Raw genomic sequence first — 23,998 nt, 5'->3', positions numbered from 1 at the left:
CGGTGCCTCGGCAGCACCTCGCCGGCCCTGGAGGGAGGCTGGGCCGGGCTGGGCACCCGGGCGGTCGGGCCACCGAGCCCCGGAGGGAGGCCTTGGGAAAGGTGCTGCCGGAGGGATAACGGGAACTCGAGCCCAGCGCCTGCCCTTCCTCAGGAGCTGCAAAACCTCCTTTTGAATGCCAGCAACGCGCTTAATCGTGGCAAGCAGTCAAGCCTCCAGCGGCCGCTCTTTTGTAAAGAAGTACTCAGGCGGTCACAGACCTCTGCCACCCCTTGAGGAGCGCTGTCAGCCCAGGCTGGATTGCCCGTGCCCAGAGGATTGCATGTACACCCTCAAAACACGCCTTGTTTAGCCTTTTCCCATCTCTGTCGGGCTTCCACCCGCTTACTGATGTGCAAAAGACCTTGCTCAGCCTCGAGAAAGTCGCTGGGTTTGGGTGGGCACGGGGCTGGCTGTGGGGTCCGGAGCGAGCGGCTTGCAAGCGCGGGCGCCGCGTGTGCATCGAGGGCAGAAAAAGCTGCTTGGCTCGGGAGAAACGGCTCTCGTTGCGCTGGCACGAAGCTGGCCGTTGTCTGAGACCGGTCCCAAATCCACTTCATAGGAAAGGACGGGCTCTCCCCTGCGAGCTTTGGAGGAGAGCAGGGGTTGCGCTGCGGGGCGCTCGCCCGGAGGCCGTGGCGTTTCTGCGCTTACGCGGGCTGAGCTTTCCGCCGGTGCCGCTCCTCACGCAGGACTCGCGCCTACGTCTCGGCTGCCTCTTCCAGAGAGATGTGGCTTGGTGACAGGCCCGGGGGTCAGCTCGTGGCCGCTCTGCCTTGGCCGCTCGTTAGAGCAAATGAGCGCTTTCTGTACGGCACGGCGCTTTGCGGCGCCGAGGTTGGCGTGCCGCCGAGGGTACTGGAGTTTGGAAGGTCCAGCGATCGAGACTAGTAAATATTCTTCAGCGGTGATAGCAAAATGACTTGCTTCTCCCAGCTCAGATAGAGATATTAATATTTCAATACCTCTAGGTTGTAATTTACTACAATTTAAGAAGATTGCAGTCTGATAACTTACAATACCTGCCTTTCAGAGCAAGCTAGGCAGTGTCCGGCTACGTGCTGGGCTTTGTGTAGCTTCCAGCTACCGGCGGGCTGGTCCGCAGGCTCGGTGCCCGCGGCGCTGCCTTTGCCCCGGCAGGAGCCGTTGCGCTGCGGCCCCTCTAGCCGCCTCTTTTCAGGTTCGTGTGAATGAATGCCCTCGCTATTTAGGTTAGGGTCAGCACATCTGACCAGATGTGAGCGGTGATTTCTGGTTTAAAAATATTGCAGGGCTATTTCTAAATTTTTAATCTCTCTCAGTGATTTGGAGACGGTTTTATGAAGCATGGAATTAGGATGGTGCTCAATGCTAAATGGTAAAGGAGATTATATGGGTTTAACTCTAGGCGTCTGTCACATAACCACTGCCGATCCCATAACTTCCATTTTCTATTAAAAATCCGCTTCCCCCTTTGACCTGAAAAAGCTTTACGGGTAATCTGAATTTCTCTGTTTATGAGGTATTTTTCCACTCTTCGCCCCAGCCCCTCACCCGTCCCTCTCTAAACCTTCCTGGGCGCTGCCGGGGAAGAAGATATTCCCCCGTCAGGCTGCGGCCCCTCTCCCATCTTTGTTTCGGCAGGAGCCTTCTCCGGCCGTGGTCTGGGATCTGGGGTGGAGATGCTGGACGGAGCCCGGCGGAGCCGGGCGGAGGACGGGGCGCTGAGCACAGCGGGATATTCCCGGTCCAAAGCCGGCGGACGGGCGAAGGGCAGCTTCTGCTGCGCGCCTTGCGCGCCCCGGCTCCAGCCATCTTCTGCTTTGCTCGGGCGCCAGGCGTTGCCGCAAATAGCACACTGCTGCTCGCACGTGCTTTGTTTTCCTTCCTCTGCCTGCAAATGTGCCTTCTTCTCTTTCGTGTGTTTGGGAGAAGCACCGCGCTCTTCTGATGAAGGGAAATGCTGATTCGTGACGACAAACCAGCCTGGAGATGTCACCAAATGACATCTGCAGGGCCGTGCGGTGGCCCCGTAGCTCTGCAAAGCCTGGCGCCGCTGCGCGGGGGGCTCGGCTGGAGCGCTTTGCTCCTCCGGCCCGTCGCTCTTCTGGCGCTTGGCAGCGAGGGAGGACAAAATAAACGGCTTTGTCCGCTTCTACCTCTGCGTGGACGCAGGGAACCGAACGCGCTGGTGTGCGGGGAGATACGGAGGGGCTTTCTTGACCTATAAATCTGTTGTCTCGTGCGCGGTGGCAGCACGGGACCTTGCCAGTCGGCTCTTCGTTACGCGGATGGGGTTGCTGGGCAGCGCTGGCTGCCGTGGGGTGGCGGGGCCCTGCGCAGGCCAAGGAGGGAACGCCTCCTTTTAGATGCCGATGCGGCGCGGGTACACAGAGAGCAAGAACCAGGCGCTCTCACCTCTGATTGCACGGGTGCTGAAGGAGGCACGAGGTGGTCCGTCCAGCTGGGAGAAGGATGGGGAGGACTCTGCTCTGGGGAGGGGAGAGGTGTTTTGGGATTTCCCATCTCGACCCGGTTGAGGACGGCGTGGATCGGGCCGCTGGCACAGCACCGAGCCAGGAGAGACGCGCTCACCGCCGCCGGGTGCTGGAGGAAGCTTCACGGGGAGATGCAGGTGGCTGTGGCCGGCGACGCTCGGCCAGCCTTTCCTTGGGCGAGCGGCCGCAAGGCTACCCGTACGGATGAGGCTTTCCTTCTCCCCCCTGCTCCCGTCCCCTCCTCCCCAAGTTAAGAATCGAGGTCACGGAGGGTCCCCCGTGACTCGTTTTGAACCGGCGGTGCCGTAGTGATCTGCTTATTGGCTCTGCAGCACCACGAGCGGTGTTCTCAGCCAGAGCTATTAATACACTCGCCGAGGGCCGCTTTCTATATCCCTGTCCTTCCGCCCACTTGGAAAGAGTGCGACTAAAAAAAGAAAACGGATCTAAGTGACTGGGGGCCTCCTCATCCTTATTTATAGGCAATCTTGCTTGCTTTGGTTGAGAAGGGGGAGCTCATGGTCCTGGAGAGTGGGAAGGAGAGACTGGAGGAGTTGGGTGAAGAGGTCCCTTCCCTCCTTTGAAGAAGGGAAGCGCTTTTCTGCAGCGCTCGCGGTGCCCTGGAAAGCCGCTCCCGGGCATCTGGGTGCTGCAAGCTCTGCCCCGGGCTGTGCCCTCGAACGCTGCGGGTCTCCGTCTTCGGGGGACGCGGGAGCGCCCGGCGCTGGGCCGCAGCTCGGGCTTAGGGCAGGGTGGGACCAGGCTTCCCCTCCCTCTGCCGCTGGCAGTGGGGAGCAGCGCTGAGCCCAGTTCTCCTGCCCCTCTGCTAGGGGCTCCTGCAGCTTTTGGAGGCGGTGGTAGGGTAGCATGAAGGAGCTCTGCCCTGCTCGGGGGAGGCTCGCGCTGGATGTGCCGGCGGCTGCAGGCTGGCCGGGGCTGTGCCGGGAGCTGACGAGGCACGGGGGTGCTGGCTGGCTGCGGCGCCGGGCTGGGGGACCCTGGCGTTTGCAGGGGAAACGGCGTTGATTTGTCGCGCTTGGTTTGTTGTTGCTGCACACGGGTGTCCTCGGGCCCGTGGGTGCTGAGGCACGGTCGGACCACGCGCTCAGAGCCACCTACGTGCGTACGGCCACCCGGGGAAGCCTCGGGGGGGACGCCCCGGGCACCCTTCCCTGCTTGCGTGGCCCCGGTTGTCCCGGTTAGGTGCCTGTGATCCCCGATCCGTGCTCCAGCAAGAGCGCTGGCCTGTGAAGGTGGCCTTTGTGCTTCCAGCCCGTGCACCCCTGCTCCTCCGCTCCCCTGCCCCGCTCCGCCACGCGTGGGGCCAGGGGCTGGGCTCCGGGGCAGCTGTGCCGGGGGGTGCTCGTGTGCCGGTGGGGATCGGCGATTTCTGCAGTAACCCCCCGCCGTTGTGGCCTCTGCTTTCTCCGCAGCGCACGCTGAAGATGTTGGAACCAGCCTCTACTTTGTGAACGACTCTATCCAGCAGGTCACCTTCTCCAGCACAGTGGGGGTGGTGATCCCCTGCCCGGCAGCAGGGTCACCCAGTGCCGTCCTTCGGTGGTACCTGGCCACAGGTGACGACATCTACGATGTGCCCCACATCAGGCACGTCCATGCCAATGGGACTTTGCAGCTCTACCCCTTCTCGCCATCAGCCTTCAATAGCTTTATCCATGACAACGACTACTTCTGCACCGCGGAGAACTCGGCTGGCAAAATCAGGAGCCCAAATATCCGTGTTAAAGCAGGTAAGAGCTCTCTGCGGGCGCTGGGGTTTGGGTGAGGTGCCGCCTTTTCTCTGTTCTTCTCCGCGGCCTGCCGGTTGGCCCATCGAGCGTGCCTCGCTCGCCTCTGTCTCCCCGGCATGGGCCGGTAACGCTGCTGACCGGCGGCGCGCCGGCGTCGGGACAGCAGCGCTGCCGTCCCGCCCGCGGAGCCGGGGTGTTTTGAACGGGGACGGGAGCAGGCGGTCCTGCTGCCAGCTGCGTGCCATCGCCGTCCTGCGCAGGGCAGCGGGACCGAGCGCCTGCTGCCTCGCCGGGGCTGCCGTGCCGCTCTGCCTGCGCCTTGGGCTGCTCCGGCAGCCCTGTCGCAAGGCGCTGCTGGGCGAGCGCTGCCGCTGCCCGCCCCGGGAGTGGAGCGTGGAACCAGGGCTGCTTCGTTGGCCCCTTGCGAGTGGCTCGATCGATGCTGCGTGGACGGGAGAAGGGCAGGGTGCTGGCTAAGCAGGCCTGCCAGTACGTGTTTGCAAAACGGCATCCTGCCCCCGCTAAGAGCCAGCTCTGACTCGGGCTGGTTACCGGCTGGGAGAGGGCTGGAGGGACCGGCAGGGAAGGGACGTGCAGCTTGGGGGTCTCCAGCAAGTTCCTGGAGGCCGTGGTGCGGCTGCAGCCTCGCGGCAGGAGAGGTCCTCTCCCTTTGCTCCGGTATTGTCGCACCCAGCCAGGTATGGGGGCCTTTCACGGCCGCAGGAGGAGCTGGACCACATCTGTCCGTGGTGGGGAGACCCCCATGCCCTCCTCAAGCCTGTCTGTTCCCACTGTAGCATCCAGCCCCAGCACGCCAAGGCTTATTAAGCAAAAAAAAAGGAGGAATATGGCAAAGAGCTGATTCCAAAAGCCATTATAGTAAATTATTGACCAGGCTGAGGAGGGCTAATAGCCCAGGAATGGCTTCATTATGTAACCTATTAAAAGTGGGGCTAGCAGAGGGAGCATGACAGAAGCGACTACAGGGTTTTTTATTTTAATACCTTGTACTGCAGAGTAAATGGGTATTAACCCCCTTCCGCAGGGTGAATTATTTACCAGCACTATCGGGTTACCTATAAACCACAGCTCGGTGGAGGCGGGACGGCAGCAGATGGGGCGTAGAAAACGCGGGTGTGCAGCGTGGAGCTGCTGCCCTCCTCGTGCCGGGCACCGCAGGCTGGGCTTCCGTGGGGCAGGCGGGCAGTGGCCAGGGCTGTGGCCAGCTGGTGCCCGCCAGCAGCCCGGGGTGCAGCAGGGCGAGCGGCCCCTTGGCACGGGGTGAGGTGGCCGTGTCCCGCGTGGCTGCGAGGGCCGTGGCACCCCGGCTGGCTCCGTGCTGTGCAGCAGGCGATCGCAAAGGCGCGGGTGCCCAGGGCTCGTGCAGCAGGGATGGCTGCTCCGGCTGTCCGGGGAGCTGGTGCCCTGGGTGTGCCGCAGGGGAGAACGCGTCTCTTGGCCCTCGCCTTCCTGCGGGGCGGGCAGCCTTTGCTCGGCTCCTCTCCCACGTGCTGAGGACTTCCTTGGGATCGCAGCAAGTCAGTAGCAGAGCTGAGCCCTGGCTTTCGTCCCCCTCTCAACACTGGCTGAATGCCCCCCTCCTGTCCCCTTACGGGAGGGGTGAGTATGCAGTGGGAGCCCGCGCGCAGGGCACCGGGGGCCACCGGGACGGCTCCAGCCGTGGCAGCGGGAAGTGCTGCGGCTTTATGGCGTTTGGAAACGGCTGCGAAACATTCCCCCGCTCCCGCTTCCTCCCGGTCGTCTTGCATCCCGGTCGCTCTCCAGTGCTTTGTAATGGCAATGCCCCAAGTAAAGCCAATTAAAGCCGTATAAAGAAAGCAAATAAATAAAACGTGGTTGAAAATACAAAGAATGGGAAAAATCTCTGGAAGCGTGGGGAAAAAAGCTGTCGGCGAGCACACGGAGCAAATCTCTCTAGCCAGTGGCAAGTTTTAAGCGTGCTAGTTGTGGCTGTACGGTACTCTTGGAACGATTCCCAGTGGCCGCTCGGAGCCGGGGCGGTGCCCGGCGTGGGGGCGGCCACAGGGGCGAGCGCGGGTGCCCGTGCGCAAGGTCCGCTCCGGGCTGGGGCGGTCGCGGTGGCGGTGAGCGTGCGGGAGGCCGGGCTGGATGCTCCTCCTGGTCCCCGCTGGCCTTTAAAGCCCGTGAATAAACCTCCTGCTCCATGTGATTAAGGAGGCTTTTGCTAGCTAATCTGCTTTGGCTCCCTTTCCGTGGTCGGCTTCTCCCCGTGTCCTCGTGCTGCCAGCCCTCGTCCTCCCTGCCGAGGCACCGGGTGACTAACGGGAGCGAGCTGCAGGCTGCTCCGCACCCTCGGCCCTGCTTTCCCCTGGGGCAGGGGGGCTCTGCCCGCCAGGAGGGCGGCTGAGCCGCGGGCAGAGGGCAGGCGCGGCGAAGGCGGAACAGCCCTCGGCAGCTCTTCTGTGGCTGCTGCCGGTCTCTTCTGCCAGGCAGCCGGTGCGCGGAGCCTGCCGGGACGTGTCACCGGCGCCCCGGGGCGGAGCCTGCGCTGTGCCCCTGGTTCTGTCCCGGCCTCTTGCAGCAGCGCAGGGTGCCCCGAAAGCCTGGGAAATCGAGGTGGAAATACCGTCAGCCTCTCGCTGCTCGCTCGGTTGCGCGAGGCGTGCGATGCGTTGCCGGCGGGTGCTTTCCACTTGGGGAAAGCGCCTGCCTTTGGGGGCTGCGAAGGAGCTCTATTTTAGGAGGTTTGTCGAGCTGCTTTTGTTCTGGCCAAGGGGCGTCATTCAGTGACGAAGCGAACGCACGTCTGCCGTGCGATAGCGATGCCCAGGTGCCTGCGTCCTACGGGGCACAATTATTCTCGCGGTAAGGAGGCACCTGCTCTCGCTGTGTTTTATACTTAAGCTTTGGGCGTTCGTGGTGTCTGCGTGCGTTACTGGGCACGGTGACATCTTTTGTCTTTCCCAAGAGGCTGGGTGGACCCCGCTGACCTAGCGTCCCCAGGAAGGTGGGCCGAGGGTTTTGGGTGGAAGCGGTTTGTTGCTGGGTGGGTTGGGAAACGTGGGATTAAAGCAAAAGGAAGAGCGTTTTCTTCCAGCGCTGTCATGGTACCAACCATCTGCTTTTCTCCACAGTTTTCAGGGAACCGTACACCGTTCGGGTGGAGGACCAAAGGTCGATGCGTGGAAACGTGGCTGTTTTCAAGTGCCTCATCCCCTCTTCAGTGCAGGAATACGTTAGTGTTGTGTCCTGGGAGAAAGACACCGTTTCTATCATCCCAGGTAAGAGAGGAGCCGCTGTTCTCTTGGAAAATCTGACCTGCTTTGCCGCCGGTGAAACTCACTGTTGCGGAGGGCTTTTTTTGGCTTGTCGTCCGTGCCTGTGCTGCCCAAGCAAGGGCTTTTATCGATCACCGTCTTGCGGCTTCGTGCTGGAAAAGGCCGGTGGCGCGAGCGGCCGCGTTGTGTTCAGGGCCTCCTCGGCGCTGTGGTTGGTACTCCGCGCGTTCCTGGGCTCGCGGGTGGTTGGTGTGAGCGTGACGGCACGCGTGCCCCGTCCCGGCTTCTCCCGCGCGCCTGCGAGCTCGCTTTGGGTACCTGGCAGCTGGGGCTTGGACGCCAGAAGAGGCTGCCCGTGCTGTCCGTGTCCCGGGTCCCGCAGTCAGAGCTGGTTGTCGTGTTGTCGGGGCGATGCGCAAGTTAATATTCCAGCTTCTCTTGCGAGGTTTCGCAACTGTTCCAGCCGCGGGGAAAGGAACTCGGTAAAAATGGCATCGTGCGCCTCTTCCCCGTGCTGGCACCTGGAGGCTGCTCGGCCTCCCTGTCCCGTGTGCCTGCCCCGTAGCCCGGGACCTGTCCTGCTCCGCGCCGACTGCGACCGTGGGGAGGGGCCTCGCGGGAGGGGCTTCCCAGCTCTGGGTGTTTTGCCCCTGGGTAGCTCCCCGCGATTTTTTGGCAGGTGCGGAGCACCCTGGGTTCCAGTGGGAGCAGGGAGGCTCTGAAACCAGGGTCTGTCCCCGGCCGGTCCCCTGGGGAGCGGGGAGGCGCGGTGGCCGGAGCGCTGATGGGACACGGCCTGCCGGGCACCTCTGCGCAGCTCGGTGGGAGGGGAGGAACCGGACAAACTGCTGGCGGAGCCGTGCCGTGCCGCGGGCTCTGGCTCCTGCGCTCCTCCGGGCTTCTGGCAGGCTTCGAAGCAGCGCGGGGGCTGCGGGCAGGTGCTGGGCGCAGCGCGGGGCCGGCCCCGTGTACCGGGGTGACCTTTGGCTCCCTCCTCAGAGCCGGTATTGATGGCAGCGCTGGCCGCCCTGCACAGCATGTGTAAGCTAGTAGTAAAGCAATCAATACTGCTTTCCCCAGGGGGATCCAGAGAGAATTAAAGGATTTTGCCCAAAGTGAATGATCTGTGCTTGATATTTGCTCACAGGTCAGCAAGTCCCGATGCTCCTCCAGGGCTCGGCATTGCTACGCTGGCCGGGCCGTGGGGAGCAGATGCAGGAGGGCACATGCCACCGGGAGCGGGGCGCGAGCCTGCTGGGGCAGCCCCTGACCAAGCAGGAGAGGCGATTCGCTCTAATCCCTCTTGCAGGGATGCTTCTTCCTTAAGGCGCTTAAGGAGCAAAGTGCTTCACCTGGAGGGGGGTGACCAGTTCTCCCGAGCGCTGTGGTGGCTCTCGCCAGTGGCCCGTGCCTCCCGAGTGCAGCTAATCTGCTGACTCAGCACAGCCCACGCGCTCGGAGCGGTGCTCCGAGGCTCGTGCCGGTGAGCGACGGCCCCCAGGGCTGCGATGCCTCGGCAGGGGCTGCGTGCAGCCCCCTGCGTGGCAGGGGAGCCGGGCTGAACGTTGACCGGGGAGCACGGGCACCCCTCCCGGCAGAGGCTGCGCCCTTGCTGGCGCAGAGCCCCTCGCGGTTTGCAGCGCCGGGGCCGGGAGCCAGCTGCCTTCCCGCAGTCGGGACCGAGCCTGCAGAGCCTCTCCTCCCCAGCACCGACCTCTTTCTGACGGTCTCGAATGAAATGGGAGGTGAAACTCTGCCTCAGGAGCGCCGTCTTCCCCGGCCGGGTGTTCAGAGCGACGGGCTTGCGGTGATCGGCAGCCAGCCCACGTCCGCAGCAGCCTTTGGCCCAGAAAGGGAGATTCTTGCTTAGCAAATGGCCTCCTGAGTACGAGCCTGCGGAAGGAGCCTCTGGCACCTCAGGGTGTTTTGGAGCACTGCGGAAGGGGCCGTCTCGTTTGAGTAGGTGAGAAGCCTCCGGGTGGTCCAAGAGGGCTGTCGAAAAGCGTGTTTGGGGAGGCTTAGCTGGAGGCCAGCTGGCGTTTGGAAAAGGCACGGCGCCCTTTGGTAGGCTGCGCTGGCACCACAGCCTCGCCAGCCCTTCTCTGCTCCGCTCCGGGAAACGCAAGGTGGATTTCTGCGCCGCGGACGGGACCGAGGAGTTCGTGGCACCGTCTCCGGGGGCAGCGAGGGGTGGTGGTGCTCTGCCCTGCCAGAGGCTTGTGCCGTCCGATGAGCGGGGCACGGCGAGGTCCACCAGCGCGAGAGCCCGCGGCGTTCGCTCCTCGGGGGCCGGCGGTGCTGCGCCGGCTCTGGCAGCGCTTTCTGGAAAGGCGACGGCTGCTCGCGCCGCTCGGGGCTCCGCAGGACGGAGCAGAGCAGTGCCCGTGCTCCTTGCTCGCAGAGCGTGGCTGGTTTGCTCGGCAGCAAGTTTGTCAGCCGAGCCTCCGTGCACTGGCGTGATCTTAACCAGACTTGTTCTCGAGTTTGCTGTGGCAGTGGATTTTTTAATATGATGATTTAATTAGAGTGGAACGATTTTAACATTCTAAAGCAATAATTACCCTAAAGACAGAACATATAAATTGTGTTACAGTGCAGAGTCAACACAAGCAAACATGTTTTGCCGTCGGATTACAAATATAGTATCTGCCTGAAGCTTATTTTATTATCGCTCCTGTGTTAGAGCTAAAACTGGCTTTGCCGTTACCGAAAACACGGTCTTTTCGTGACCTCTGCTGAACCTCTGCTTCTGTCCTAATTCTGATCGAGGAGAGGAGGAGGGGGGTCCCTGCTGTTCGGAGCGATCGGCGTGCAGGCTGAGAAAAGCTGAACCGCGGCGCTGAGGCCTAATCGCTCCCTGCAGTCGCGGACGCGCCTTCGGGATTGTAAGATCGAGCAGTTGTGCAGGCGCTGCGCCGCTCCCCTCCGGCCAGCCTGCGACCAGAAAAGGTGCGCCGAAGTGCCGCCGCTCTTTCGGAAGCGCGCCCGGGCCGCGTTGGCAGCTGGCCGTGTACCGCGGTGTCCTTTCCCGACTGCGGCGGGCCAAACCCGCTGCTCTCCCCGAAGCTTTCCTCCAGCGCTTTCCGCGGCAGGCTGCGCGTCTTCCCAGCAAGTCTCGGTGCAGCAGGGGATAAACACTCCTACTGCGCAGGAGCAGGGAAAATCACCATCCACGCCTCTCTGTGGCAGAAAACTCTTTGGAAGTGGCTATTTTCACAGTAAATGTTTGCTGTCCGTGGCACCCCTGCTTTCTCCCCCAACCAAACCGAAGTATTTTGTAGCTCGGAAGCAGGGGGAGCACGCGTTTCCCCTGGGGCTGCTGTTCCCGCGAGCTCAGGCCCCCGGCTCCCTGCATGGGCTGGGTGGCCCTTTTGGGAGCTTTCTCGGGTTCTTCTCATGCTTCATCGGGATCGCAGGGCTCCCAGCCTCCGCTGCTGGGCCTTTCCGCCGTGCCTTTTCAGACGAGCCTTGCTGCTCTCTTGACAGTGGTTTGCTGGTGGGCGAAGGACCTCTGCGGGGCCGGGCTGGCGTTGGCGGCGCTTGCCGGCAGCGAGCCCCGCCGGAGAGCCGTCTGCTTTGCCGTGGAGGTGCCCGGGCGAAGCCCTCCGTCCCGCTGGGGGTCCCGGGGTGTCCTGCTGCTGGGGGCACGGCGAGCCTGGGGCGCGCGGGGCCCGTGGCCACTGCTCTCACCGGCCCGGGAGGGCTCCCCTTGTCTCCGTCTGAGTTCCTGGTGAGCGTGACTCCTCCGGAGCACCGGCTGGCTCCGCGATGGAAGCGATCTTGACGCGATGGCGGGGAAGGGCTCCGTGCCCGCGTTGCCCTGCTGCAGTGGGGGTTTTGGTGGGGAGCTGCATTATTTGGTTAACTTGGCAACAGCGTAACTTACCCTGAAATCAAAGACACGTTCTTCGTGGAAGGTTATCCCGCACATAAATCATCATTAGTGCAGCTCATTTTTGTTTAATGCCCACCTAACCGTGCTGTAGTCTAAAAATGTGTGTTTAGCGAAGTCAAGGGTTGCGGAGAAATTACAGGGTTTTCAAAAACCCATTTGCTTTGCTGGCGCTCACATCAAAATCAATCTCGCCTTTCGTTCCCAGCCTCGTCGCAAACACGCAGCAGCGCTCGCAGGACCGCGGCGTTAACGTAGGCTCGCGCTTACCCCGAGTAAAGGCGCGGTGCTTACAGAACGGGGGGCTGCGTACGAGATGGCGCTTCGCACCCAGGCTGTGATTTCAGACTCCGTCGCTATTGATGAATCTTGACAGGTATTTGGGGGGAGAGGCTGCAGCGGAGCAGAATGTTTTACAGGCCTCTCTCCCTTTTCCATAGGGAAAGAGGGAGAAGCTCCTGCTACAAACCGGTTTAAGAACTCGACGCGATAAACAGCTTTTTACTTTTATTTTTAAAGCGCTGTCACCAGGCTGGGTAACGTGGAGAGTCTCGCAGGCACGTGCGTGGTTTGGATTTGTCTTGGAGGAACTGTGTTGCATGGGTGACTGGAGCTGCCGTGGTCGCCGTGCCGCGGCGGCTGTGGCACGGAAATGGGGATGCGTGGCACTGGCTCATCCCTGGCACGGCTGTAACGCGATGTCAGCAGCCGCGGGTCCTGCGGAAGGGGGCACGCGGCAGTCGTGCCAGCGTGGATCCGACATACGTGGGCGCTCCTGGAGTGCGCGTCCAGCCGCGGTTTCCAAAACCAAGCGGTGATGTGGGCAGCTAACCTGAGAAACTGGAAAGAGTGGGTTTGGGGGCAGTTGTCAGCCCCTTCTCCGTTGCGGAAATATGTTCGTTTGAGCGTTCCTTGGCTCTCGGGACCCCGTGAGCACGTGCGTGCCTGTACGCTTGCACCCAAGCCGTTCCTCAGCTGGCTCGGTGATGGGAGCGTATCCAGGCTCGCCTGCCTCGGCACAAACCCGTCACCTGCCCGGGCCCTGCTCCCTGTGCTGGGTGGGAAGGACGGCGGGGATGGCTGCAGGGCGTCGCGGGGCTCCGGCCCTTTGGCGCTGGCGCACCCCCAGGGCGCGGCGGGGTTTGCCGCGGCGGGTCGCGGGCTGGGACATGGGTGTCGCTTGGGTGCGCAGGCGTAACGTTGTGGGGGCGGCTCTCTGGTGTCCCCGCGGAACAAAAGCGGTGTCCTCGTGGGTGTGGCGGCACCGTGCCGGCCGCAGGGGAAAGCTGGTGGCGTTTGTCGTCCTGTCTCGCCCAGCCTGCCGGGAGCCCGCGACTGGCGAGGGCAGCGCAGAAGAGCAAGGATTTGGAGGCAGTCAGCAATGCTGGACTGGCAAGCCCGGAGCTGAGCTATTTGATGCTTCGGTGTCATGTACTTGATAGACTGTGTTGGGAAAAAATCTAAGTACGGCGCTTCTCGAGGTACAGACGTTTCTAAGGGTGCTGCTTTTCTCAGCAACCCTAATACATATCCTTTCAGGGCTGCAGATACTTGGATGCGCTTTGCTAGTTATTGGATATCCATAAAGTCCTTTCTCTGGAAAGCAAAACGTAAAGCTTGCCAGAAGGATGGAACTGAAAAAAACCTGAGCTCTGTGAAGTTTTCGATAGGTTTTTGTGGATGTTCTTGATTGAACAGTAGGCTTTTAGGAGTTTCAAAAACATCTAAGGTAATCTGTTTGCCGTGGTTCAGAGATGAGCTTAATTTGACCCGAGTAGCCCTTTCTGTCCCATCCTCCCCGGTGCCCAAGGCTCTTTACGGGCTCCTTAAACTCATCTCAGCAACTGTTTGGTGAGGTGGGAAACAAAACTGCAGCAGCTTTCTTGTGGTTAAGCGTGGCCGTTCGCCCCGAAGGTGTACGCTCTCCTCTGCTGTGCCTTGCAGCGTCCGCCGCCCGTCCCATTTGTCTCTAAAACGTTACAAGTGTAACCGTATGCAAATTCCACCGCCGTCCGTCTCAAGGCGCGGCGAGGCTAGGGACGCCGCGCGAGGCTGCCGGCGGTTCAACGCCCGGCGAGGATTCGTGGGCGCGGCGTTCCCTCCCCGCCGGGCCGCGGGAGCGCGGCCGGGGTGCTGCGTGCCCGGAGGGACGATCCGAGGGGCAGAAGAGCCAGGACCTGGATAATTCAGCATTGTCCTTGTATCAATAGGCTTGTTCTGGGGGACATCCATCTCCTGTTACTGGAGAAAAGCTGGAAGCCGGGACGGAACAAACGCGGCGAAGCGAAAGGCGGTCCTTGTTGATGTGTTTGTCTTCGTTGAGATGGTTTGGGGACAGGAGATAAGTTACCGAGCATCGTTGCCGGCCGTTAGCGTTTTTATTTGGTTTGGCCTGAATGCGGAATAACCCCGGCTGGTGTAAAGCGCGGTGCCTGGGAGCAGGCAGCCTGCGGGTCCGAGCGTGTCGGGCAGGAGGCCGCCCTGCTGCCCCGTCCCGGGCGTCGCGGAGCGCGGGGCTGGTGGCTGCGGCCCGCCGCTCGGGAGCCCCGGGAGAGGAGGGAGCCCGGGCTGCTGCCGTCTCCTGCCCCGCTCCCTCCTGGCGCGCACGGAGCGATCCGCACAGACGGCTCCGAGAGGAAAGCTGTGACCCCTGGGCTGGCGAAGCGTTGGCCTTTTCAATTGCATTTTGTAGCTGCTGCCTGGGACAGGTTGACTCGCAGCGTGGAGCAGCCTGATGTGATTTAAACGAGCGTTGTCCTACCCTGCCCTATCTAGGGGTGCTGCGAAACCTTTCCCCCGTCGATCCGGCGATCTCTGAAGGTGTCCTGGCTTCTCCCCCGCCCCTTGCCACCCTCTCTGGCTGCGACATGCGCCCAGACCTGTTACAGAGGGAAGTAGCTCCAGGCGTTATTCTCACCAAGTGGGGTGAGATTCTGTCTGAAATCATTTCATCCTTCCCCAGAGACTTGGCGTGAATTTTATCTAATCGCCATGGCAACAGATAAAAAAAGGTGTGAGCACATCTCCTTTTGCTGTGATAATTCAGATTTATATATTCAGATCAGATTGGAGTTAGAGATTTTTAAAAGGAGCAGATGCAGCAGAAGGTGTGACTGCAAATAATGTGGCGAGAACGTTTGATGGTCCTGCCCTTTAAGAGGGGAGAGAGCTTTCCTGCAGGTTTTTTTGGAATATAATTATTCCATCAAATCCACTTTAACAAGGACTCATTATAGCCCTGATAATGCAGAGTCACGTTGGAGACAATCTCGCGCACGCACGCGCACGCGCGCCAAAAGAAGGGACTACAACAAGTAAATCGAGTGCCCGGGAAGAGCGAGGCGCGGGCGCCGGTCGCTGCGGCGGCCCCGGTGGAGCAGCGCCCGGGAAGCGGCGCGGGCCAGGCGGGGGCTAGCCGGGCTCCGGCTGCCCTGGGCCGCGCGCCGGAGCGCTGGCGGGCGCTTCCCGGTGGCTTGCGCGGCCGGGGAGATGCTCACGGGCAGCCCTTTGGATGGATCAGGCCCTCGCGTCCTGGGAGCCCTGCGCAACCAGGCGCTGGCGAGCAAAGGCTGGGGAGCTGTGGGCTTCCACCCGGGTGCGAGAGGCCTGATGCTGCAGAGCAGGCTCGGCTCCCAGCGCTGTCGCCCGTGCGGCAGACCTCGAATGAAGAACTGCCCGAGACTGCCTGAGCTCGGGCCGTCCTGAACGAAAGCTGTTTGCTGTGCCGTTGCAGCTTCTGCAGGAGAGGAGGAGTGCCTCGGCTGGCATCAGAGCAAGGAAGCCTTTGGCTGCTTTCTCCGCAGGGTAGAGAAGAAAGGATGCGGGGGTTTGGGAGAAGGAAGGGTGCTGTTGACCTAGCACTCGGCGTCCCAGTCCCACGTGATGTCCTTGCCCCCGCTCCGAGCCCTGCGGGATGACAGAGCGCAAGCCAAATGCGGCGTGACAAGCTCCAAGGCACGAAATACAGGGGAGCAGCCGCTCTTGGAGCTGCCATCTCTCTGTGTACCTGTGAGCGTAAATCTTTGGCCCCCCTGAGGAGCAGTTGTGCCGTGGGGAAGGGAGAAATGGCCTGTAGAGGGTGGGATGGACGGCTGAGGGTTTGGAGCAGAGGCAGGGTGCCTTTTTGGAGACAACAGCCACGATACCCGCTGGGCACAAACCTTCAGCAGCGACTCTGGTGTGAGGGTTGAGATGATGCGTGTGATAGAAGTCCCTGGAGTGCAGAGAGGAGGAGGAGACGCAGGGAGGAGCAGTCTGCTGGTGGCAGCCAGCGGGACGCCTTGCGTGGACTCTCCTGAGTTGCAGGGTGACTCTGGGTGCTGGGGCAGATTGTCCCAGTTAGGCTCTGAATTGCAAATTGCCGTTTTGCTGGAAATCGCAAAGAAGTTAGGAACAAGAGGAGAGTCCGCTGGAGCACCCCGCCGGTGGCACGCAGGGGAGGGGAGCGACCTGGGCGGGAGGGCCCCGGAGGTGCGGCCAGGGGCTGGTTAACCTCCCGTGGCGACACGGGGTCTCTGCCTTACGAGTTGAAAGACCTTCCTGCTGAAGGAGAGCTGAAATCCTCCGGGCTGTGAGTTTCTGTAAGGCACCGGAGCGGCTCAGGCTAAGGCTGCGATCGCCGCTCCGCCTGCCGGGCAGGACGGCGTGCACGCCGGGCGCGGGGGCCGCAGCCCGGCCGGGGCTCGGGTGCTGCGGCGGGACGGGCTAGGAAAGCACCAAAATCCCTTTGAAAATGCCCAAGCCCGCTCCGAGAAATGGGTTTGGAGGGAGGCGGTTCGCTTCGCCAGCTGTTTGCTGGCACGTTCAGGTTCTCCACCCTGCCCGAATCTTCTTGGTTTTATACCTCCTTTTTAATTGTCATCTAATGGAGCGAAGACAGTGCTGGCTCCGCTCCTGCTACCCCAAGGTCTCCCCGGGGAGCTGCGCCTACCAGGGCAGCACGGCAGTAATTGCTACAGCAAAGCCAAGTGATGTGAAAACCGTACAGGTCAAAACTTCCTTTCAAACCGCATGTTTTCATGAGCTTGAGCCACCTGCCCCTGGGGCCTCGCGCTGGGCTGCGGAGGGAGAGGAACCAGCGCTGCGTGGAGCAGAGCTGAAGTCATCGCCGCTTCGTGCCGTCGCCGCTGACGTGTCCGCCGGGGAGGCTCGCACGTGCGTGGCCAGCTCGTCCCGAGCGGACGGGAGCGGGCTCGGGGCGCTTGCCCGCGGGGAGGGCGGCCGTGGCGGTGGTGGTGGTGCGGGTGTGCGTCTTCCTCCCCCGCCTCCCCGTGCACCCGCGCACATACGCAGATGCAGAAACAATCGCGGTCATTATTCCTGCCATGGTGACAGTGACAGTGGCAGAGATGCCAGCTTCCTAACACAGACGGCTTTATTTCATCTCCTCTGTTTTTCAAAGCCTCTTTCATTTTGTATGAGGAGACAGATGTGAAGGGCTGCAGGCTGATAAATTCTGCTGTCTTATGAAAAGAGAGGGTGGGTTTTTGTTGTGGTTGCTTCTCTTCCTCCCTCCCCGGCCCCCTCCCGGCAGCGCAGCGGCAGCCTTTTTCTGTAGAGGATGCTCCCCGCTCCTGGCGTGGGACGCTGTCTGAGGGTCGCCTCGCTGGGGCAGGGAGGGCCGAGTTCCCGGGGCCGGCAGGGCTGGGGTTTGGCTGGAGACCCCGGGGTTGTGGTGGCGGGCGCCCGGGTAGAAGAAAACGAGCCCAGTGGTGCAGATGCCTCCCTGAAGCGCATCCGCAGCGCCCGGCCCTGGCGCTGCACGTTTGCTGGGGAGGAGCTGATCTCAGCTGGCGGAGCAAGGGCTAAGCTTTTGCACGGGCTTACGACCAAAATCCTCTTCCTTCTTGTAACTGCGCCGCGGCACTGGGGTCGCCGGGTCGGGGCGAGTGCCGGACAGAGGGCTCGGGGGCTGCCGCCGTCGCGGTCTGCGCCAGCGAGGAGCAGCGGCCGGGATCGGGCACGGAGAGCAGCGCAGCCTGCGCCCCTGCGGGGGGGCTCGTGGCACCGCGCACTCTGCACCCGCTGGGTGCCGTGCCGCTGGGCGCAGCGCCGCCGCTGGAAGGCCTGCCTTCGCCGAGCGCCTGGCCCCGCGGCTCCGGTGGACTGGGGCGTCCGCCCGGCGCTGGGTGTGGACCCTGCGCGGCTCCCCTTCCTCCTCTCCTGCTCCGCTGACGATGGTTCTGGTTTAAAAATAAATGGCTCCATCTTTAATTGCGGTTTAAATAACTGCTTCATTTTTATTTAAATGTGGCTCTGTAAGGCTTGGAGAACAATTAGGAGAAAATACAGGGCATTGCTCTGGTGCGTGTGTTCAAGCATATAATTAATTTTTTTTATTATACTGATGTTTGCCGAATCTGGAAAAAGATCTTATTGTTCCTCTTGATTTAGTCACGCACAAGATCTACAAATACCCCAGCCATTTCAGGACTCCATTTCATAAGCCGCGAAGCCGTGGTGCTACCGCGCTCCTCGGGTCGCTAGCCTTTGCCGTTCGCGCCGTGGCACGGGCGCGCGTGGCACCGTGGGCCGCGCACCCGGCCGCCTGCAGCCCGCAGGAGCGGCGGGCTGCTTTCTGCCGCCCCGGGCCTGCCCGCGGGGGCTCCGCGCCGGCGCCAGGCTGGCGGGCACAGCCCGGGCGGGGGCCGTTGGACGCGTCCTCGGCCCCTTCGGAAGGCTTTCGGTAGCCCCGGGTGCCGAGGCTGCTGCCGCAGAGCGGAGAGCCGGCGCTAGGCGCTTGGCTGGGGGCTTGCTAGGGCGAGAGCTTGCGCTTTTTGTTGATGAATGGTATTAAAAGGCTAATAAATGAGTCGGGGACGGTGGGTGAGATCTCTGAAAGGCTCTAAATGACCCAGGGACCTCTCTCACGAGCGAGCTAGCCATTCAGGAATATAAATCTCATTCAGAGTCGATAGGGATTAGGCTCCTAAGTGCCCGACATAGCTAAAGTGCTTCTGAAAACGTTGCTTGTTAGAGGGCTGCGGAGGAAGCCGCGCGCGGTCTGGCGGGCTGTAAGCTTATCAGTCAAAGGTGCTTTGCTTGGTGACAGAAGCCACTTGTGGTAAACAAGCTGCTGGCCCTTTGGACTCCTGACAATCGTTTAACCATTTATTAAAGCAGCTACGGACTCCTCTTGGAAATGAAATCTTAATAGCAAGCGTGGCAGAGATTTTTCACAGATGGCAGCACTGCCAAAAGCAGGCATTCAAGAAAACATTCATCAAAAACATTCATTGCTTTCAAAAAGAAATTGACGTTTATAGCGTAGACAAATTTGGGACTCATTTGCTTTGCCTTTCAGTTTCTGAATTTTTAGAGGTCGCGTTTTTCTGCACCTTCGAGGGCTAGAAACTGGTGTTATTTTTAACTGGAAACTGAGAGTCCCGTATAAGCACGCGATACCAAGACATGGGACGTGCCAGAAGGCTGGTTACGGCAGGACCCCGTGCGCGGCGGGGGGGAGAGGCGGGGGGCCCCTCTGGCCGGCTGCGCTCCGGGGGCTCCAGCCCCTGCCCGGGCTCCCGTCCTCCGGCTTCGGCCCGGCCCGGGCTCCCTGCCTGCCGCCCTCGGCACCGAGCACGGGCTGCCCCTGGGGCTTGCTGCTGCCGAAACCCGTGTCTGCCGCGGGGGTCCGCAGCCGTGCGTGGGGACCGTCCCCAGGGTGGCGATGGGTGCCGAGCGGGGCTCTCCCGGTGACGGCGGTGATGGCAGGGTTGGTGCGGGCGCTGTAGTCCGTGGCACGGTCAGACAGAGAGCTCCGGCACTGGAGAGCGGCCCCGGCCCGCGTCCCGCCCTGCCCGGGCGCTCGCCGGCCCCGGCTGTGCGGTGAGGCCGGGAAGGACGGGTGTGCCCTCCCTCCTTAAAAAGCCAGAAATTCCCTTAAGCGGGAGCAATTCATTCGCAGCTCATCTCCATTTCATCTGAAGGCTGCACCATGCTGGGTTTCAGCCTTGTTATGTTTTCTCTTGAGCAATACCTTTTATTTCTGCAGCGTTTAATATTCCTTTCCAGAACCTCCGTTGCCTGTTCTGGGTCTTTCCACCGAAAGCAGCTTGGAAATGAGAGATCGCGTGGCCGAGCTGTACCTGTTGTTTGCGTCTCACAGCCAGCTCGTTCCCTGCCTGCTCGGGCGCTGTCGCCGCTCCCCAGCCTCTCCCTGCGCCCACTCTCCCCTCCCTGCCCGGCACCCCCGGTGCGGGCTCCCCGTTACGGGCAGCGCGCAGCTCGGCGTGCGGCTTGGGCTCGCCGAGGAGATGTTTCTCTTGCCCAAGCCAGCCCGGTGCTCGGCGTTGGGGCAGGGCTGTAAATGCCATCTCGGGTCCGGGCAAGCAAATACCCGTGCAGGGGAAGGGCTGCGCAGCTGCCACCAGGCGCTGCCTTCCCCAGGTGGCCACGGGCTCCCCGAGCACACCGGCACGGTTGAGCAGGCTCGGCTGCCTGGAAGAACGGTCAAATCCTCTCGTTCTGCTTGAAGGCAGGGTCTGGCATCCACCCCTCACGCAGCAGTCGAGCCGTCGGGTCCTGGGCAAGCTGGCCAATTGAACTGGCCCGACCGGGGCTGGCAGCACCGAGGCTTTCCGTGTGTTGGTTGAGGGGAAGCACGGGTCTTTGTTTCCTCATCGCTGGGGCATTTTGATGGCAGCTGAAAGGAGAAGCTTCGTGCTAGTTACCGCTCTGCCTTCGCCAGAGCCTGCTTCAGGCCCTGACTGATTACTTGTAGTTGCTTCTTGCTGCAAACCAGGTCTCATTTGCATCTTGGAGGAACAGTGTGCTGCAGGCAACGAAAGCGGTGGCGCCGCTGGAGATCGCTTGTGGTATGCCGTTTAACGTCCATTTGACTTGCATCTCTTGCGCTTTGTTTGCAGCGGTGCACGATGAGCTTAATGGTGCCCCACGCTCAACGGGCGCCTGTAACTGTAGCGGGTTGTTTAATGCTGCGGTTTCGTAAATGCTTCCTGGGCACGTAGAAGCGATAACGTTCCTACATCTTGTTTTCCACGCTTGTACGTATCCCGGTACAAAAGCTGCGCAAAGATGTGAGTGTTCACAAGAAGCTGGACTTAGGGCTGGGGGAGCTGGAAGAGGGCAGAGCCCGGCCGCTGCTGGTGCCAGCGGTGCCGGTCCGGCACGCGGCGCAGCCTGAGCCACGGCTGCCGGGTCCGGGGATCCGCTCTGGGGCTGCACGTGCGTTTGCAGCGCCCCGGGAGCTCCTGTCACCCCCGAGGCAGCCGGGCACGGTCCCTGCCACGCCGCGCTCGCCGTCCCCGCGCCCCCGAGCGAGGGCCGGGGATGGCCAGGGTGGCGGGTGCCCAGCCTGGCGCTCCCCCCGCCGCTGCCGGTCGGGGCGCAAGACACGCGGCTCCTTCCAGGGAGATCATTGCTGGCTGCTCCAGGTGAAGTCACGCCGCCTCTTGGCCTGCTTCCACGTACTTCGTGCTGCTCCCCGAGCTCGGCTATTGTATAATCGATCAGACGTCCTGGCACATCCCGTTGTTTAAAAAAGAGCTATGGCTATTGCATCCAATATATGTACGACACGCGCGTGATGGTGTCAAGAATTAACTTCATAATCGTCTCCGTGATCCTTCTTGGCAGAGCTCGGGCATAACCTGTCGTGTCTTATCTAGTGATTGCGTATGAGTTATAGTTAGCTCTGTCCCGGCTCTCCAGATAAGATCGATGGCGGGTGAGGTTTTATAATGCCTGTGTCAGGATTCCTCCCTGCCATCCGGCAGAGGCTGGAGCAGCCGCTTGGCTCCTCCGGTGCTCTGGATGCCGAGGGCACTGGCTCCGCTTTGCAGCTGCGTGACGTCTGCTGGGCGCTCGGTGGGAGATCTGCCCGAAGGCTGGGGAGGGGAAAGAGCCCCAGTGTGCGGCCCAGAGCTGGGTTTGCCTCTTTGTTTTGGGTCTCCAAGTGCAGGGCGGAATCAGATCTTCGTGCGCAAAGGGAGCCGCTTAAAGAGCGCAGGCGCGGGAGCCTTCGGCAGCTCCTCCGAGCGCTGTTCCCGTGCACGTGGCGGGAGAAGCAGGGGGGTTTAGGAGGAGCCGTTGACGCTTGCCTTCCCGGGAGGTGGGCCTTGGCATCCACCTTGCTGGGTAACGGCGCTTTTTCTCATTGCCAGGAAGGCTCCCGGCGAGAGCGGGTCCCGCGGGGCTGCTCCGCGCTCGGTGTCGGGTGGGTGTTTAAGCCTGCGACTCCCCTGGTGGCTTTTCTTGGGTTGTTTTTTTTCCCTTGACAGAGGGATCGTGTCAAAGAGAGCGGCTGTAGGAAGGGTGTGTAGGTAAGGAGCTCACGGAAGAGGCCTGAACGCTGTAATTTGCGGTCCTGGTGCTGACACGGAGCCTTCCCTGTGCCGCAGCAGCTCTGCTGCGGGGACTGCAGCCCGCCGTTAGCGGGAGGTCGGTCCCAGTGCCCGGCCAGGCGCCGGAGCGCGGTGCTGCTGCCCGTCGCGGTGCTGCCCGGCTCCTCCTCGCCCCGGCCCTGCGCAGGAGCTCCCAGGGGCTCAGCTGTCTCCGGGCCGGCTTCTCCACCTTGCTTTAGGTGTGTTTCGGCGTGCGCTCGGGGCAGCCCTTTCCGCATCCCTGTGCTCTCTCGCTGAGCATCGCTTCTGTACCTCGAGCGCTGCGGATCTGGTGGTCTCATTTCTAGAAACTGTTAAAAACAGACATGCGTTTCTCTTCCCTGCAGGGAAGACTTCTTTGGAGATTTTATTTTTGTTCTAGTTGGGGCCAGATTTAACCAAATGCCTGTTTCCCCGTATTGGCAAGAGCATCTTGCGACGCCAGTGTCCTGCGAAATGTGAATGGCTGAGACTCTTCTTTATTTATACATATATACACAATGTATGAAACAAAGAAGCTAAAAATGATGAATTGCGGCTAATGCTGCTGCGTGATGGAGATAAGACCGTAATTATTTGTTTGGGCAGCTTAAATCAACACCAAAAGCCTGATGGAAAACAAAGCGATAATTTAAATCTCTCTGCGTGGGTCTTGTGGGCTGTGTGACCAAGCGTGAACTTGTACCGTAGGCTCGTATGATTTTTGGGGTTGCGCGTGGTTAAAGCAGGTCCCTTCGGTGTCACGCTTCGCGCGCCGCCCTAGAGCGTGCCTGGGCCCGCGTCTGGGGGGAGCCGCGCTTTTAACTTCTTTCTGGCACAGTTTAGCACCTCTGTGCCGCCCCAGACTGGGCAATTTGCTATTACTACCGCTGTTATTTGTGCTGCAGGTGGGACTGCAGCTCGCAGCCCTGCCCGCTCGAGAGGTGGCTGGGTCTCCCGCCCAAGCCCAGCCCGCGCTGCGTTGTTAGGAGCGAAGACGAGCGGGTTGCGCTGGAGCTGTCTCCACTCCAGATGCACCCGAACCCGTGGCAGAGGTGGTAAATTTTTACGTTCATTATGTTTGTTTTGCTTCAGTTTAATTAACTGATCGATGAAAGCCTATCGAGTTCTGACCTCTCTTGCAGCCGCCGTCAATCAGTTCCCGCCGCTGGTGGAGCGGGGCCGGGGCTCGGTCCTGGCTGCCGAGCTGCGCGGTTGTGCCTCTTGGGGCTGAAGAGGCCCGGGGCGAGCGGCAGAGCCCCCGCAAGTGGCAGCGCAGTCCCGGCCCTGGCTTTTATTGTCCTCTGTCTCTTGTACGTGGTCTCTGCGTGGCTGCCTGTGCCTGCTTAGGCAAGTGCTTCGAGCCTCTTGGCTTGCGCTGTGGCGTGCGAGCAGCTTCCACGTTTTGCAGGGGGTCCGTCCCTCCCGCCTTCTCGCTCTTGCCCCTCCCTGCTCTTCGCCTCTGCCCTGTGGGTCTCGGCCCCTTCTGCTCCCGAGCAATTGCGCCTGGAAGCCTTTGGGTTTGTGGTGAGCCTGGAGACACGGAATTTACTTGGAAGCCCCCACCCCTCTTCCCTTTTGCCCCGCCAAATCTTGCGTCTCTGGCTTCCCCGTGCTTGTATCTGGCTCGCTCTTTCCCCCCTTCTTTTCTTTTTTAAAACATCCCTCCAGATAACATCTCCGCTCAGCTATCGGCACTCTGAAGGTTATCGGTGTTGGTTTCCAGTTGAAAGCGAGAGGCATTGGGACCAGCAGACGTGTCCTCGGTAATTAGACCCACGGAACCGTTAGCAGGGAGGAGAGATGTGCCCGCAAAGATAACGGGGCTTTTGGGTCGCTCCGCGGAGCCGTCGGGAGAGCCAGTGCTGCTGGGGACTGGGATGCAATGCCGTCCTCTCTTCCCGGAAGCCTGCCGCCCCTTCCGCAAGCTCTTGCCCCTTCCTTCACGCTGCGAGCGCTCTACCGGGTCGCGAGACCGGTGGTACCGGCCGCTGTGCCTGCGCGCGTTCGGAGGCGCCCCGAGAGATGCTGAAGTAGCCCCGGGTGGAGAGCAGGGAGGGGGCTCGTGCCCTGCGCTCCTGCCACCGGCGCGCTCGGGGGGCCCGTGCCCTCTGTCCCCAGGTGCCGTGCCGGGGGGACGAGGGCGGGTGCAGCCGGGATGGGCCCGTGCCTTGCGATGCGCGGGCGCTGCCTTGGGGCTCGCTGCGGGAACAGGCTTTTGCTATCTGATTTCTTTGGCTTTAAACAGGGCCCGCAG

At 61.5% G+C, this 23,998-nt stretch overlaps 1 protein-coding gene across 1 annotated transcript in view; it reads left to right on the top strand.

Annotated features, from left to right (window-relative positions):
• DSCAML1 (DS cell adhesion molecule like 1) overlaps positions 1-23,998 on the top strand; it is a gene marked incomplete at both ends in the record, with an annotated part of 109,092 nt that overhangs the window by 4,488 nt on the left and 80,606 nt on the right. Inside the window, 2 exons of the mRNA XM_082330568.1 lie at positions 3,950-4,267; positions 7,384-7,530. Coding sequence (XP_082186694.1) covers positions 3,950-4,267; positions 7,384-7,530 — 465 coding nt within the window. The remainder of the gene's footprint in view (positions 1-3,949; positions 4,268-7,383; positions 7,531-23,998) is intronic.

The sequence above is a fragment of the Platalea leucorodia genome (genome assembly GCF_965183815.1).
Source record: "Platalea leucorodia genome assembly, chromosome: 20".
NCBI classification, from domain to species: Eukaryota; Metazoa; Chordata; class Aves; order Pelecaniformes; family Threskiornithidae; genus Platalea; species Platalea leucorodia.
This window is presented reverse-complemented; position numbering and strand designations above follow the sequence as displayed.